The sequence below is a fragment of the Patiria miniata genome, unplaced genomic scaffold (assembly GCF_015706575.1).
Source record: "Patiria miniata isolate m_02_andy unplaced genomic scaffold, ASM1570657v1 HiC_scaffold_24, whole genome shotgun sequence".
Lineage (NCBI taxonomy): Eukaryota > Metazoa > Echinodermata > Asteroidea > Valvatida > Asterinidae > Patiria > Patiria miniata.
Genome location: NW_024037063.1, coordinates 13,437,193 through 13,454,689, shown reverse-complemented (window position 1 = coordinate 13,454,689; position 17,497 = coordinate 13,437,193). Strand labels below are relative to the sequence as shown.

General features: G+C 41.9%; 1 protein-coding gene across 2 annotated transcripts; it reads left to right on the top strand.

The window, feature by feature from the left end:
* The first annotated feature begins 226 nt into the window (after positions 1-226).
* LOC119731836 (ATP-dependent RNA helicase DDX19A-like) lies at positions 227-17,333 on the top strand. 2 transcript variants are annotated; one of them, XM_038205114.1, is made up of 12 exons: positions 227-394; positions 4,201-4,279; positions 6,508-6,543; positions 6,998-7,142; positions 8,731-8,823; positions 10,716-10,818; positions 11,096-11,210; positions 12,002-12,179; positions 13,409-13,646; positions 13,883-14,045; positions 15,322-15,513; positions 16,374-17,333. In XM_038205114.1, the coding sequence occupies exons 1-12, from the start codon at positions 332-334 to the stop codon at positions 16,430-16,432; spliced, it is 1,464 nt and encodes a 487-aa protein (XP_038061042.1). In that variant the 5' UTR covers positions 227-331; the 3' UTR covers positions 16,433-17,333. The 2 variants fall into 2 exon arrangements, with proteins under 2 accessions (XP_038061042.1, XP_038061041.1); XM_038205113.1 differs by having other exon boundaries at positions 10,713-10,818.
* Positions 17,334-17,497: the final 164 nt, after the last annotated feature.

Sequence of the window (17,497 nt, the reverse complement as noted above, 5' to 3'; positions counted from 1 at the left end):
CAGTCTTGTAATGGAGTAGAAATGTATCATCAACCTGTCCCTACTAGTCCAGGCATGCGCAGAGTGTTTCCCCCTAAAAATAAACTCAACATTTGTTCCATTTATTTTCCATTTGTGAGCATCTTGCCCCCCCCCCCCCGCCTACGCCCCGCCCCTGCTGAGCCGTCAAGTTCAAGTGAAAAAATAATGTCAGAAGGGGGCGCGCTTCTAGAAAACAAAGACAATTGAGGGCGCTGTTAACATTTCATGCATCTCGCTAACTCGTGCATTGTGACAGGGCTAAAATAACATTTCTTCGAACTAAATTTCTTACAACTAAAGTACTTTCACGATGTCGGGCCAAGACTGGGACAAAGCTATAGAAGAACAGGAAAAAGGAGAGTTGGCTAGTAAAGTGAGTTACCCAGTAATGGTCAATTTTTGGTGAAATGTTCGGCGGAAACTTTTTCGATCAAGTCGATTGCACGGAAACAGGTCAACTCGTACGCGAACCAACTCGTACGTGAGTCAACTCGTACGCGGATTGGTCAACTCGTACGCGAGTCAACTCGTACGCGAACCAACTCGTACGCGTTCCAACTCGTACGCGAGCCAACTCGTACGCGAACCAACTCGTACGCGAACCAACTCGTACGCGGGCGGTTTTAGGAGTGGTTTCGAGGATTGGGTTGGCATGGTTGGGAAGAATTTGGGAATAGTGTGACGGGTAGTCCGTAGTTCAATGTGTGACCGTTGTGTGTGATTGGGAGTGAACCCGTGAATGATGATAATAAAGTAACTGATTTTTGTAGTTAGACGAGTGTTGTATCGTTTTGTGCATACCTGTAGCCTTGTCACGTCAAATTTAATTCCATATATTAATGCAACGATGTACCAGTTGCATTTTTCGTGTTTTTTTAATCAATGTACCTTTCAGTCAATTAATTGTCACCATTGTCAAACTGAAAAAAAATTGCCCAAGAAAAAAAATTATTTTCAGGGCACCCTCGAATTTCCGGTGAAATTAAATAAAATTCTAATTTTTAAAAATCAATGAAATTCACCTCCCCATTGTTTTAATTTACAAAATATAATTTGGATACATAATAATTAGGACTAAAAAATTATCGGACCCAAGCAAAAAATTAATTTTTTGACCCAAGAAAATCGCATTTGACCCAAGAAACCTCGCATTTCCGGTGAAATTATATAAAATTCTGATTTTAACAAAAAATAAAAAGCAACTCCCCATTTTTTCTTTTTTTTACAAAATATTATTTGGATATATAATAATTAGGACTAAAAAACTATCTGACCCAAGCAAAAAACTGGCGGACACCTGTATAAGCATGCGTGATGCTATATTCCTTTTTTTAAATTTTTTATAGTAGCTCCTTTTTATACAATAGACCTCGCAAATATCGGTGTTTTCTTGTCATTTTACTTGTCTAACCAACCAGCAATTGTACCGCGGCATACACAGGTTACAGCAGTGCGCGGTGCGGCGGGAACCAATCATACTGGTTATCGCGAAGACAACTTCCCAATCAATCAAGCGAACTTGTAAAAAAAAAAACAACGCAGAATTCTTCTCTAAAAAATCGCGAATGTAAGTAGCACTGGCGGATTCAAAAATCAACTACATTTAATTTGAAAATCTCAACCTTTCAGAAAAGGTACAATTATGCCGACCTACCGTACCGAACCTAATTTCATCTGTCCATGTGAGCTAAACCAATCGTCTAAACTCACGCGTACGAGTTGGTCCGCGTACGAGTCGGTCCGCGTACGAGTCGGTCCGCGTACGAGTCGGTCCGCGTACGAGTCGGTCCGCGTACGAGTCGGTTCGCGTACGAATTGACCCGCGTACGAGTTGGTCGCGTACGAGTTGGTTCGCGTACGAGTTGACCTGTATTCGATTGCACTTGTTTTGCAGATTGAGTTTGGTTCGTGATTGACAGAGATAGGCCTAGGCCCTAGGCCCTAGGCCATGTAGCCTTGTAGGCTAATGAGATATCGGTTATGTCGGTAAACCGTAATCCTTACTTTTAGGACACCTCTATTTGTACGAGTTCTGTTCAAAACTGACTTTTGCAGATGACTGTCCAGTACCAAAGTGACTTCTGCAGGCTAAAGAAGTCTTTTTTTCTTCAGATAAACTCATGACCATGTTGGTTGTAATTTTGAAAGCTCTTTAAAAAAAAATGTGACTTTCCTACCTTTTTTTGCAGTTCGCCATCTTGCTTTTTAATATATTTTCTGTTTGTCATCGTCGTCTTTAACCCCTCATAAATCAAAGCCCTGCCCTCTTTCTACAAAATTAAACCTGATATTCAAGTAGTCCGAGTAACTTGGACCTAACTTATCGCCTTTTTTAACATTTGGACATGGTCTGGCGATAGTAAGGTCCAAGCTAATACCGAGACCTAGACAACACAGTCACTGACAGTCCCAAAAACCAACATTTTCCAACAAAAAACATCAGATTTCACCTTCAAAACGGCCTCCAAATTACTAGATATGTCACCTGAGGTACAAGTAGACATAGTCTATAGATGATTAAGATGGTTGTACTTAAGTTTACTTACGATCCGGAAAAAAAGTGAAATTTTCCGTTCAATTCTGAAGACCCCCTCTGCCTAGGTTGTCGTTGTTGTGCTCACGTTCAAAACTGCACGATAATGGCGTCTGACCTCGACCTCATGCAAAGGTCGTGACGGCGCACTTGCGCACAATGCACTGCATGCACGGCAGATTCCCCTGCGCCGCGCCGACGACTGTTTCCTGATGAAGAGTGCGACTCCTAGGCGTACCGCGAACTTACACAGCACTCTTCATCAGGAAACAGTCGTCGGCGCGGCGCAGGGGAATCTGCCGTGCATGCAGTGCATTGTGCGCAAGCGCGCCGTCACGACCTTTGCATGAGGTCGAGGTCAGACGCCATTATCATGCAGTTTTGAACGTGAGCACAACAACGACAACCTAGCCAGAGGGGGTCTTCAGAATTGAACGGAAAATTTCACTTTTTTTCCAGATCGTAAGTAAACTTAAGTACAACCATCTTAATCATCTATGTCTACTTGTACCTCAGGTGACATATCTAGTAATTTGGAGGCCGTTTTGAAGGTGAAATCTGATGTTTTTTGTTGGAAAATGTTGGTTTTTGGGACTGTCAGTGACTGTGTTGTCTAGGTCTCGGTATTAGCTTGGACCTTACTATCGCCAGACCATGTCCAAATGTTAAAAAAGGCGATAAGTTAGGTCCAAGTTACTCGGACTAATATTCAAGAAGGTGTCATTGCCAAATGTTCAGATGCATGTGCCAAGAAATATCAGAGTGTCACTTTTGAGTGTCATTTAGTCAACTGTTTTGGTGAGTCTTTTAACCCTATATTGTAGGAAAGGGGTCCTAAAGGTAAGGATTACCGAGATATCGATATCAAATTGTCAAATATGCGGTCATGCATTGTCCTCTGTTCAATGACAAATTGACAGACAATTTCGGGATTGTTCAGCTGACACAGTGGAGTGTCATGGCCTAGCGGTTAAGAACACCGGACTCATGCACGATCCCGATGGTGCAGAAAAAATGATGAAAACGATCTTGTATCCGTACCCAAGCTACAGTTTGGGTTTTAACGTTTTAACGTGCATGCGAAGCGTTGTTGGCGTGACGTCAGAGTCTTTTGGTCTGGGAACCGACCACAGACACGATATGTATGGTGCATATCGCAGGCGGCGTCAGACGGGCCAAACACGAGGCCTTGTGTTTGTAGGATGCCCTCTTGTGTGTGCTCCTGGATGCATGTAGGAGGATTTTAACGAAAGTTTTGAAATCAGGATTATAGTAATAGTAGAGGAAAGATTTCCATACATATACGAAGTTCACTCAACACCCTGTGTACAAACCCTATGAGATTGGACTGAAAAATTCTAAGGGTTTTCTAAGAAAATGCTTGTATTTTCTCACTGCTCAAATTGACTTTGATGACATGCAATTGCTATTTAGGGGCTTGTTATAGTCAATACAGAGGAAAATTAGTGAACTTCGTATATGGAAATCTTTCCAATAGTAGATCCTGATGCTGAAATACTTTTTTAGACCTTTTTTTTTTTTTCAAGACTTAATTCCCCAGAAAAGTCACATAATCAGCCCTAGCAGCTTTTCCACGGGAAAAAAATAATGTGATCATTTACTTTATTAACTTTTTGCTCAATTAGGTGGGAAACCTCAGACTTAATCCTGCGGAGAAGCAACATGCGGCAGGTGACAAGACGGCAGCTCCAACTCAAAATACAGGTTCGGTCTCTGTGGGGTAGACACATAAGGCCATGTTTAGCGTCCCCGCCCGTTTCTTTTTGGATGCCGCCTCCTTATGTTTTTTCTCTTTTTTTTAAATGAAAAAAAGATGATAAATTTTAAACAGTGACATCATTTTGGCCTCTTTGTCAGTTGCATCTAGCCCATATAAAGCTGGTATGTCATTTCCTGAGGCCAAGTGGCCGCCATTTTAAAAAAAAAAGCTGGCGGCGCCGGCCTTCTTAAAAAAAATAGCCGGGTCGGGTGGCCATTTTGGAGGGGAAAAAAAAAAAGACCTCCTCCTTCCTTTTTTTCAAAAAGGCAGGATGCTAAATATGTTTTTTTTTACTTGGCCTAAACAGAAAGAGCTGCTTTTCAGTAGCTTATGTATTTTTCCTATCCTAATCTCCCTTTATATCTTTGGCCAATTTCATGGCATTTTTGAACTGCCCTTAAACTTGCCAGACGCAACACAGTGCATCAGGTGAAAAAGTGTGGTACACTTTGATGCATTCAGATATCAACACCAGTGCATAAATAGCCAGTACTGAAACAATGAGAGCTACATGTAAGTCCCATTGAACAATGCCACATTTGTATCCTGCTGCATTCAGAGACCAGGGACTCTGATGCAGTTTTGCCTTGGAACTGTTGACCTGATGGATCTTGCTGCACTGGGCAGGCTTGTCACTTAGACAAGTGTTGCATGTTGCTGTGTTATGTGGTTTGGCAGGGTTTCTAGCCAAATAGCCTGGACGGTTCTGGTTAATCTTTGTGGTAAACTGTGTGTGAGCCTCAATAGACCGCTTGCAGACGCGTTCGATAATCGACGCGCGAAGACGCGCGACGCCATGTTGTGGGACAAGCGCATATCTATACATGCACATTTTGTCCCACAACATGGCGTCGCGCACCTTCGCGCGTCAATTATCGAACGCGTCTGCAAGCGGTCTATCGGCCCTTTCTCTCGAAAGAGCTCTATTGCAATATAAGCCCATTCTTCCAGTAGACATGGTAAAAGATTTTATAACACCTCACCCACAGATTCTGTGTCTTGATTGGCCGAGAGCGAGTCACACGTTACTTTCTAATTTTGCTATCTTTCTGTGCACGGCCAAAAGTACTATGCGCATAGCAACCAAAGTACTATACCATTAGCAACCAAAGTACTATTTCCACGGCGCGGTATTTGTGTGCAAATGCATGCTGGTGTGCGCATTGTGCGTAGCGCGTATTATTCCAAAGAGAGCGCGCCGCAGACTTGGGTTCAAACATTTCGTGAAGGGTTAGTTTTTAAGAGAGAAATACATTTTCCACCAATTTTGTATTGAAATTGAAGTTTAGGGCCTATTTCAACTGTGTTCAGATTTTAATAATTTAAAATATTAAAATCAAGCAGAATCTGTGGTTGAAGTGTTATAAAACAAATATTGAATGCTTTATCTCGTGGTGAAGTAAAACTAGCCTCCCTCGGGAAAATAGAATGTCCATGGATCACCTCGGGGGGCTAGTTTTACTACACCACTCGAAGCATTCAATATTTGTATATTATGCACCTGGAGATTTCCCTTTGTTCATTGTTACAGGCAAGGTGATTTACATGTAGGATGGTAGACCTACAGAACAAAGATGTTTCCACTAGTATCCTGCGTATTGATGTAATTTGAAAGGATGTAATTTTTAAAAGTTGAACAAGGAAATAAGCCGTTTGCCAGTAACCTATACCCTTTGGGATGTACATTTGAAAAAAATCCGGTACACTGACTTGCTCAGAATGCTTGGCTTATTTTAAGTTTAAATTCTCCAGACCAAAGACACTGTTGCTAATCACATGATTCGGGCAAGCTCTTGCATAGTTACGCAAGAGACGGTCAGCACCAATACATTGTTCACAATGGGTGAGAATGGCACTAAGACACCGAACCATGTCAGAGCTGGGGGTTGCTACATGTAGCTTATGGCTTGCCCAGAATCACGTGATATACCGGTAGTAACAGTCTCTTTGGTCGGGAGAATGCAAATTTAAAAACTTGCAAAGCATTGGATTAGGTCAGTGTTCCAGATTTTATTCAAATTAACTCGCAAATGGCTTATTAACTGGAGGGGAGTACTTGTATGGATCAGTAACCTCCAGATTGCCTTTCCAGCGCTCTACCAACTGAGCTATCCAGCCCTAAGTTGGCAGTTCACCATTTTTTGTAATAACATAAATGAAATTTTGTCTTCAGGTGACACTAACAACAAGGAAGAAAGTGAAGAAGATGGTAAGAATCAACAAGATTTTAAAAAAAAATTGTTGTACAGTTCACCTCAAACACAATTATATTTGGGTTCACCCTCGTCATTCTGAACTTTTTCTGAAATTTTAAATTTCTTAAAATTGCTGATGTCTCCCAGAACAACTTTATCAGAATTTTGTTTTGTCATGGTTGTTATTGACGATCTCTAAGAGAGCATTGTCTCCCGAAATGTGTTGCTGTACATGAATGCATGCATACAGTTTGTACGTGAGCATAGAAAAATACGGAACTTTGCTTAACTTGAACTTTGGATATCTCAGATATTTTGTCCATTCCCTTGAGGTTTGACTTATTGAGATTACACTGTATTCATTTTCTCAGCTTTCTCTTTATCATTTCAAAAATGCACTGAGATCTTGATAAAAGACAAAATTATCAGGAGGTTGTAAAAGTTTCTGGGGTTGTACCTTCTTAATAGTCGCCAAGGCAGTGGCGGATGCCTCACTGCTGAACAAAGCCCTACATAACAAGCTACTAGACATCTCGGAGACACAGCTGGAGGTCCAGCAGAAGGACCCTAACTCCCCTCTCTACTCTGTCAAATCCTTCGAAGAGCTTCACTTGTAAGTATAAACTGTTATCATCTGTCTCAACCGCCCTCCTCCACCAGAGACTAGGCAAGCCTGATAAAGCTGGTCTAGGACCAGCTTGGTCTGAGGGGTCTAGGTAGACAACCATGTAGTCATCTTGGGCTAAGCTGGGGCTTAACCCTAACAACCCTGAGCCCATCAAGCTCCAACAGCGGGTTTTGCTTGATTTTGGCAGGGTTGGTACCGAACACTGGCCAGCTGGTGTTGGACTTTGATTGACTGGGTACCAAAGGCCCAGGGAGACCCTGTTGAATTTTGTGAGGTTCGGGGCAGAAGGGCATGAGATTTGTGAACACGTTGGAGTTCGAGGGAGTTCACTGGCATTTCTTCGTGGGTATGCTCACCCATGGTCCTCAGCACAGTTTGTGGTCAAATGTGCATGTACATATTGCTTTATTTTGTTAGGTTTGGTACCATCCCTATCCAATCACTCGACAATGCATAGGCCCATCCATACCAAGTCAATCATACTCCAACAGTTGGAGTTTTGCAGGTTTAGTACTGTTCCCCGTACAAGGCCTGTTGGAGTTTGGCAGTTTTGGTACCAGTGCTTACAGACCTGTATGCAGCTGTTGAAATTTGTTAGGTTTGGTATACTTTCTAGTGCAAGAGCCTAGGGGGGTAGGGTTAAGCAAGTGAAAGTCACTAGGGCTGTGCATAGGAACCGGGTACCCGAGTACCCGACCGTTAATGTCAGTTCTAGATTATAGGATCGGGTACCTATAACCAACTTAACAAATTACTTAGTTAATTCTTCTCAGACGATGAAAAAGAAGGGTTTCCAAGTCATTTGTGGGGAATTTCCAAAATGAAAACCAGGCCACATGGGAAAAAAAAACATATTTCACATTTTAAGACACTGGCGAAAGCTGCAGTTAACAGCGTAAAGTTACAAAGCTCACTGTACTTGTATCTTGCTATATTGATGCGCTGATGCGGTAGTATTATCTGCGGACCTTTGTAAACAATCTCAACAGCAACTTCGGAGATTTGAATTTTGGCATGTTTGGCATTGGGTTTCTTTAACGGGTACCCAGGTACCCGTGGGTTTTTTTCAGTCGGGTACCCAGTTCCTGTACTACCCCTAAATGCACACCCCTAAAAATCACAAGTCAGTCTGTCAGTGAGAACTTAGCAAAAACCAATGTGCAACTCGTATTCAAGAGCACTTTTGACCGCTAATGCTAGTGGTTGACAAATAAACGAGAAGTATCTTCTTGCAAACAAATCAAATACTAATATTATTAGTATTTTAAATCAAATTAGGTTTTGCCCTTCACCGACGTATAAACACTGTATACTCAGTGTGTTACCTCCCGAGTGAAAGTTGGAAATAAATTCACTCTGGTGGGACTCGAACCCACGACCTCCTGGTTTCTAGTGCAGACGTCTTACCACTCGACCACACACTAACGCACTGAGCATACAGTGTTTATACGTCGGTGATGAAGGGCAAAACCTAATTTGATTTACATCACCCCGACGCAAAATTCCATCTTATGAATATTAGTATTTTACTGGTGATAATTGGATGTTTCTTGTTCCTCTCTTTGTCTTTCAGAAAGCCTGATTTGTTGAAAGGTGTTTACGAGATGGGCTTCAACGCTCCGTCAAAGATCCAAGAAACGGCACTCCCACTTCTCCTTGCAGACCCGTGAGTTTTGACAAAGATGAATGTTTATAACGCACAAATACTTAAAGGGAATATACAACATTTGCAAACATCGAAAAATAAAACTACCAAGTTTATACGAAATACCTTACTAGGATGTTGGTAAATGAAAGTCTAAAGCATCCTGTAAAATTATGGCACCTGGTGTGAAGTCATTTTCAAGAAAATGGTATATTTGTATACATTTCCAACGGTGGTCGGCCGACCACCGTTGGAAAAACCTAACTATTTTTCAACTACTGCTCCAACTTTACACTTTCTTCAGTCCAAATTTTGTTTGCTATTGGTTACATGTTCATGAACGGGTGCAGGCCAGCCAGACTGGTTCCCTTACCTTACAATTTTTCGGCATCTATAAATTGATCCATTTTATCTTAAGTGGAGTCAAGGAACCAGACTACTCGAACACTTTTGTTTTTCTTGGTTTTTCCAGCATTTTCGAACACAAAACTTCAAACTTGTCAGTGTAACAATATTTGATCTATTATACTAACCCCTCAAATAGTTCATTTCTGAAAATTACAGCAAAAGCCAATGATGTACATTCCCTTTAACAGCGTGTCTCAAAAAATCAGTATACCCATCTTTAAAAGTAAATTATCAGAAACGTACTAAATATTTCAGAAAGGGGCAACTACAAGGAGAAAATCCAGGATGTCTTCTTTCCAATGATACTAAGTTCATTATGTCATTGTCATGGATAGCTGAGCAAAGAGGTCAAAATCAACACTATGACAAGTTAGTAGTTTTAGTACACAATGGAAAAGTGGTGGAAGGGACGACAATTGGGTGCTTCTTTGAATGCAGGGAATGCATTTCTGATTTTTGTGGTAATTACAGGATAAATGTATCGTCCTGTGCCCTCAATATGTCTGTGGGGTGCTGTGGTCCAATGGTTACGGTGTTCGACTCGTGTGCCGTGGTACATGGGTTCGAATCCTGACCGTGGGAAAATGCTGCTGGTGCTCTTGAGCAAGGCACTTTATCACTATTGCTTCGTCCTGCATAAAGCCGTAGGTCCAGTGTGTTGTATAGTGCACGTTAAAGAATCCAGTAACACTTGTCGCTATTTAAAGAGAAGGGGTTCGCCCCGGTGTTTCTGGCAGTGGCCGCAGCACCTTGTTAACCCTCATAAGGTGCTACATAATGGGTCTCGTATCTCTCATGTACTTCATTCATCTATTAACCCTAACCCACCTCACTCCTCCAAAATCCTCCTGGCGGTTTTGGAGGATTCTAGAGGATTGAGGATGAATGGTGATTGAATCAAATGAGGATTCTGGAGGATTGAGGATGAATGGTGATTGAAGCACATGAGGATTTTGGAGGATTGAGGATGAATGCATTTTGAGGCAGGACTGTCTGATGATTTTGAAGGATTTGGCGTTGGTTATCCTTCATTTAAACACGAGTGCAAAGTTTTGGGATGAGGAGGATTTTGGAGGATTGAGGATGAATGCATTTTGAGGCAGGACTGTCTGACAATTTTGAAAAATTTAGGTGGAGTTGCAAAATTTTGGAGGATTGAGGATGGTTGTAAGCAACAAGGGCCTAGGGGGTTAGGGTTAATAGACATAACTTCCAGTGCCTTGAGTACATGTACCTATACTCTGTTTCGCTAATGCCTGAATAGGTTTCTGCAACATAGCCATACAGATACAGACCACCATTTCTGTTAATTCACAGCTCACAGCGTCGCCTCATGTCTCTTAAAGCATGTCTTACCAATTATCACAAACTGTCCATGTGGGCTTGGATTATTCCAAAGAAGTGCACAGCAAACTTCATTGTTCCACGGACAAGTATCTTTTTACCAAGGCACCAAAGTTCAGGGCTATCGCATAATAATAGTTCCTATCTTTGTGTACTAGCAGACCAAAGAACATGATCGCCCAATCACAGAGCGGGACAGGCAAGACGGCCGCGTTTGTTCTCACCATGCTGAGCAGGGTCAACACAAATAACAACTGGCCACAGGTATGATTACATACATGCATATTCATGAACAAATTGGACAAATGCATTGATTCCCATGGCATCAAGTAAAAAAAAAAGGATAATTAAGCCATTATCTTTGTCAAAATACAGTTAAAATTAAAAAAAACAACTATGGGAATTGAAGATTGCTCGAAGATGCAGAAATCATTTTGGAGCAATACAAAGTGCTTCAGAACTGAAGAACTAGAGCGGTCATAACAAGTACACTATTACCAGCAGTTCTTTGATATTTAATTTATTTTTTTTTGCTCTGTAGGCAATCTGCCTTGCACCGACGCTGGAGCTGGCTATGCAGATTGGCGCTGTCGTCGAACAGATGGGCAAGAACATGAAAGAACTGAAGGTCATCTATGCTGTCAGGGGGAACAAACGTAAGACTTACAACACCGCCCCCCCCCTTCCTCCAAGATTGGTCCTATAAATTTACAACAAAAGCTAGGGATGCCATATTTCTGGCTATAACTGGGACTCCAGCTTGTTCATGGTTTGGAAACAAAAACTCAGGTGTTCCATCCCTTCACAGGCCAGAGTAAAACGGAGAAAAGAAGAAAAACAATACAAGGAGAAAGAAAAATAACACAAACCTGTGTATTATAATCATAAAAGAAAAGCAGCTACATGCCATCATTCAGCAGTGAAGAAATCCTTTGCATGTTGATTGATCGTCGGTCATAAGCCAGTAAGAAAATTGGTTAAATACTACATGTTGACAGCGTGTTAGACTTGTACAGAGTGCGCTCGACAGGCATGCAACTTTTTCTGGGATCGGCTGATTTCCTTGATGTTTACTTCACTTTTATGCCATCAAAAAATCAAAAACACTATGTAAATTCTTGTAAAATGTTGTGCCCCCCTCCCCATCATCATATAATGCCCCGCCCCTTTTTTTCTCAAAAAGTGATCCCATTGCGGATGCCTTACACCAATCTTTCAAATTAAAAATGGGATAACGGTTTGATTAAAATCTGGGAAAAAGAATTACAAGTAAAGGGCAAAACCATTATTGGCAAATGCTGAATCGATTGACAGACATGAGACTGCATGTCCTGCGTCCACGTGAAACTTGGAATAGTGGTCAACTACAACACTGGGTGATTGTAGGACTGAAACGCAGCCTAAAACCCACCTGCCCATATTTGACCTGTTGAACTCTGACCCACAGTTCCCAGGGGTTCAAAGATCGAGCATCACATCGTCATCGGTACACCGGGGACCATGCTAGACTGGTGTATCAAGCTTCGTTTCATCGACATGAACAGGATCACAGTGTTTGTTCTGGACGAGGCCGACGTCATGATTGCCACGCAGGGGCACCAGGACCAGTCCATTCGTATCCAGAGGTAAACGTTCAACCCATTTCTGTGAAGATTTCAGGGAAGTTGTTCAGAATCCTGCAACTTATACCCGATACAGTGGGCGCTGGGGGGGCTGGAACATTTCATGGGGGGGCGTCAAGCAGGGGCGTCAATCACTTCTCAAAAGTGGGGGGGGGACATACCTTGATCATAACTGATGGAAGCGCGAAGCCCTTACGGCGTGGGGTTCGGGGCCCGCTTAAGGGCCCCGAAAAAAATTGGATTCTAAATGTTCTGTGGTGTGATTTGAAGCAATTTCTTACAACTTTCCTCCATGCTTTAACTTATATTTTCTTGGCAAAAGATAATTATTTGAACATCATTTTCGAGGTTGGAGATATTGAATCAGCTATCAGTATTCTGAACTATTGGCATGGGGTTTGGGGCCCGCTTAAGGGCCCCGAAAAAAATTGGATTTTCGATGCTCTGTGGTGTGATCTGAGGCAATTTCTTACCACTTTAACCAATAATTATCTTAGCACAAAGATAATAATTTAAACATAATTTTCGAGGTTTTCTCAGCTAAAGGCATAAGAAAATTTTGTGAACATTGTTCTTGAGGTTGGACTCATTGAATCAGCTACCAGAATTCTGAGCTATAGGCGTGGGGTTCGGGGCCCGCTTAAGGGCCCCGAAAAATTTTGGATTCTAAATGCTCTGTGGTGCTATCTGAGACAATGTCTGACTACTTTAACCAATATTTTCTAAGCAAAAGATACATTGTAGTACATAATAGGGCCAATGGCGTCATGTAGATCAATGATAATTTTTTTAGAAACTCAAAATCTCAGTGGGGGGGGGGGGGGGGGGGGGGGCGACTGGGGGGGCGACAAGGTTTCATGGGGGGGCGGTCGCCCCCCCCAAAAAACACACAACGTGTATATCGTACACTGAGAACGACACGAAAAACGTATTCGTGATCCGTCGTGTCCGATGTAAACAAGCAGGGTTTTTTTCGTCTTTTCTCGGGAACGGTAAGACATTAGGTTGGTTTCCTTTTAACCAGATGTTTGAAATAGGCTAAGTAAACAATCCAAAACATGACATTTTCGAGGATTTCAGGACCTTGTGCCCCTTTAAAAACAACATGAAAAATCATGTTACTTTTGGTGGAAGGTGAAAGGGTAGTGAGAGAAAGCCCCCCCCCCCCCCCCCGATGTATGCCATCGACACGGTGTCTACACAAGTTCAGTCCCTTTCCTTTCTCTATCCAGGAAGCTTCCCAACACCTGCCAGATGATGCTGTTCTCGGCCACCTACGAGGACTCGGTCATGCAGTTTGCCAACAAGATCGTGTCGGACCCGGTGGTCATCCGCCTGCGTCGCGAAGAGGAGAGCCTGGCCAACATCAAGCAGTTCTACGTGCTGTGCAGCAACGAGAAGGAGAAATACGAGGCTTTGTCTAACATCTACGGCGCTATCACCATCGGCCAAGCCATGATCTTCTGTCACGTAGGTTGAATTACAAATACCTCGCCCGCAGATTCTGTATCTTGATTGGCAGAGAGCTAGTCACATGGCAGTCGCTATTTTCACTATCTTGCTGTGCACAGCCAAAAAGGACTATACAACGGTCTAAAAGACTATTCAACGGCTGCCTGAAAAGTTATCTTAGGTATTAATGAATACTGGTTCATACATTTATTGCACTCCAGCTGACAAGATTGCCTTTTCTCTACACCATACAGACAAGGAAAACGGCCAACTGGTTGGCGTCACAGATGTCACGGGAGGGTCACGCGGTGGGGCTGCTGAGCGGAGAGCTGGATATCTCGCAACGATTGGCCGTCCTGAAACGCTTCAAAGAAGGCAAGGAGAAGATATTGATCACGACCAACGTCATGGCCAGAGGTTAGTGTCGTACTTGGTTTAGAACCTGAAATATTAGTCTGGTACTCGGTTCTAGAACTCAAAATCATTTAAAGGTGCTTGGTTCTAAAACGTTAAGTGTTGGTGCAGTACTTGGTTTTAGAAGCTTAAAGGTTAGTAAGGTTCTTGGTTTTGGCACCCAAGCATTTGTGAGGTTCTTGGTTCTACAATTTAAAATGTTAGTAAAAGGTAAATTGTGGGTGTTTTGGGGGGAGATTTCTTGAATAAAAAATGGTTGAATTGTACTTTAATACTGTTGCTTTAATTAAAATTGTTGCAGAGAATTGTGTGAAACATTTTGTGGGAAATTACTTTTATTTGTAAAAGTGGTTTGCAAATGTAACCTGATCAATAAAATACAGTCGAGTCTCGTTAATACAAACTCGTTCGGACCTAGCCAAATTGTTTGTTATATCAGAATTTTGTATTAAGAGGAACATCAGTCCCATTCATTGTGCACATAAATGCACAGTCGGGACTAAGGCTTTATGTTTGTTATAACCAGAATTTTGTATTAACAGAGTTTGTACTAACGAGATTCGACTGTAAAAGGAAGGTGCAGATTTTAAATTCATATCCTCAAAGTGTTGACAGTTTCTCACTTGATTCACCAGAAATGCTTGAAATGGTATTGTTTACCACTAGACATCTTTTCAACCGTTAATGAAATATCATTAAAATCTTCAGAATTTTTTAGTTAAAAAAACACACACACTTTGTTGATCGTTATCAATTGAAGTATAACACACGAAGAGTAAATTCCTATGTAAAAGTTAGTATATGGGCAATTCCACAGTTACTCACGTTACATTTTTGATGTACTTTTGAGTTTCCTTGGGCTGTAATTACCTTACTGAAAAGGTTTAATAACTGTTATCCCCATGGTAGATAGAGTAGACCTAGACCTACCTAAGCACCAAAGATGACATCCAGAAAAATGTATTATGTATGTTAAATGAGACGCACAAAATCGGTTACTCACGTTACATTTTCGTAACGTGAGTAACCAATTTTGTGCATCTCGTTTGCATACAGAACTCACTTTTCTGGATGTCATCTTTGGTGCTTAGGTAGGTCTAGGTCTACTCTATCCACCATGGAGATAACAGTTATCAAACCTTTTCAGTTATGGTAATTATAGCCCGAAGAAACTCAAAAGTACATCAAAAATGTAACGTGAGTAACCGTGGAATTGCCCATATTGTGTTTTTACCAACCAGATGGTAATACTTTTTTTTGTCATTAAAACTTCTTACAGGAATTGACATTGAGCAGGTCACTATTGTGGTGAACTTTGACCTACCTGTTGACATGAGCGGTCAGGCGGACTGCGAGACGTACCTCCACCGCATCGGCCGGACGGGGCGCTTTGGCAAGAACGGCCTGGCCATCAACTTTGTGGACAGGCCAAGGAATATGGATATACTCCAACAGATTGAGAGACACTTTGGTGAGTTGACACTGTTCAGATCTCTCCCCAATTACTTGACCGAGTTTGTGACTGAAATCTGGTCTCAAGACTGATCTGGAAAAGTGCAACACTGTATCTCTATACGTCACACTCATAATGCACATTCACTTATGGGCAACAACCTTGACTCTACAGTAAACAAGTTGCAGATATTTATGCGATATATTGTTTTCTTTAATCTGGTAAACACAGTTAGTGAAATAGTAGTGCTAATGATTTAGCATATTCATGACATATTACATATGAGGGTCATTAGGAATCCAGTTTCTAAAGCTGCCCTCAGGTTGTCTTTGCGACGCAACAGATCAGTCGGCGACTGACTTTTCAGGATCAAGCTGTGCTTGAGCTACGACCATCGGGAACACTTTTCTGCGGCCCGAGTGTAGCTGCGACGATATTGAGACATCGGCACTAGTCAGCGAGAGTAGCAAAACAGTGGCAAGAGTAGTGAAACTTCAACATACGCATCGCGACGAACCGTGTTTCTGACAGGCAGGAATCAATCACAGTTGACTTGTGTGAAGTTACAACGGCGTGCGCGCATTCAGATCATCTAATTTAATTTTGAATCAGTGTGACGTTAGCTAGGTAACTATTATTCAGTGTGGAAATGCTGCATGATTTCTCCGTTCGGTGATCGGAGCATGACTTTTGTGCTTGATGCTGATAGTTCCGTCGCGGCGCAAGCAAGTCGCAGGTCGACCCGAGGCTGGCTTCAAAATAGCCAAAACGAGTTGCAAAACAAGTCTGTACTTCTTGTTCCAAGTCGTTTTGTGTTAATTTCTTCCAAGAGGTGTCCACAGCTGTTGATCAGGAGTTCTGTTTCCCTTTTATTTCAGGTCGAAAGATTCTCCCATTAAGTACAGACGACGCCGAAGAACTGGAGAAGATTGTTTGATACATAGGCCTTGAGGATTACTGTCGTAACTTGAAAACCCCAACTTGTACCAGCAGTTGACAATCTCACTTGTTTCTGCACTTACAGTTTTGAAAATGTCGAGTAAATCCAAACAAAGAAGAACCCCACACAGAAAAAAAGAGTCTGGTTTGCGAGTTGCGTCTAAAGCTATTTGTTCATTTAAGCCTAGAGATATTTCAAAATCTACCTGGAGGTTTTTGGAAACTTTGCAGGATCGTCAGGAAAGTAGAGCATTAAACCCATGGGCACTTGTGATACATTGTATTACATTGTGTTTATTCACTGAAGAATCATTAAAACCATAAGAATGCTTAGCGGTTTCGGGTGCTATAGCAACAGGCAGAGCGGTTTTGTCTAAAGGGTTAACATACATGTACAATGACGCTGCTGGAAATTTGATGTACCCAATGGTGGAATTTGGAGGCTCCTAGCAAAAAATGACCAAGTCTAAGAGCGGACTTTTAATTTTATGTCAGTTGAGAGCAGTTGCAAGAACTATTGCGAAAACACCTTGTGAAGTTTTTTCTGTTTTGTTTTGCATATAATTCAGTTACATGTAAGTTTTAACATATGTGTGATAGGTTCGTCAGCTTTGCTACAGTTTCATGAAGAAAGGACAGAAAGCTTTCTCTTTGTGTAAAAGCAAACCTCTTGGAAATGTAATATAGCTCTTTGGTTTTACTTTCTGTTCATGTACAGAATACATGGAACAGCAGATAGTGCTTTGTGAGAACACACAAGACCTGCAGTGTGTAACACACATGGCATGAGTGCGCTGCTTCCAAAAGATACTCATTCATAAATACCTAAGACAGTTGACCCATCCCTATTGGTCGAGAGCCCGTCACCAGCCACGGATCCAGAGGCCGGGTTTTGGGGGAAAAAAACCCACCCCCAGCTCTGACTCAATTTTTTTTCAATAGAAATATCTAAAAATAATGTGAACCCTCCCCCCGCTCTGACACCCACAAAAAATTAAAACTGGTAATAAAGTCTGCCTGTGCACAAAATTTGGACAGATCTAGCTGGGTTACGGTGGTGTTT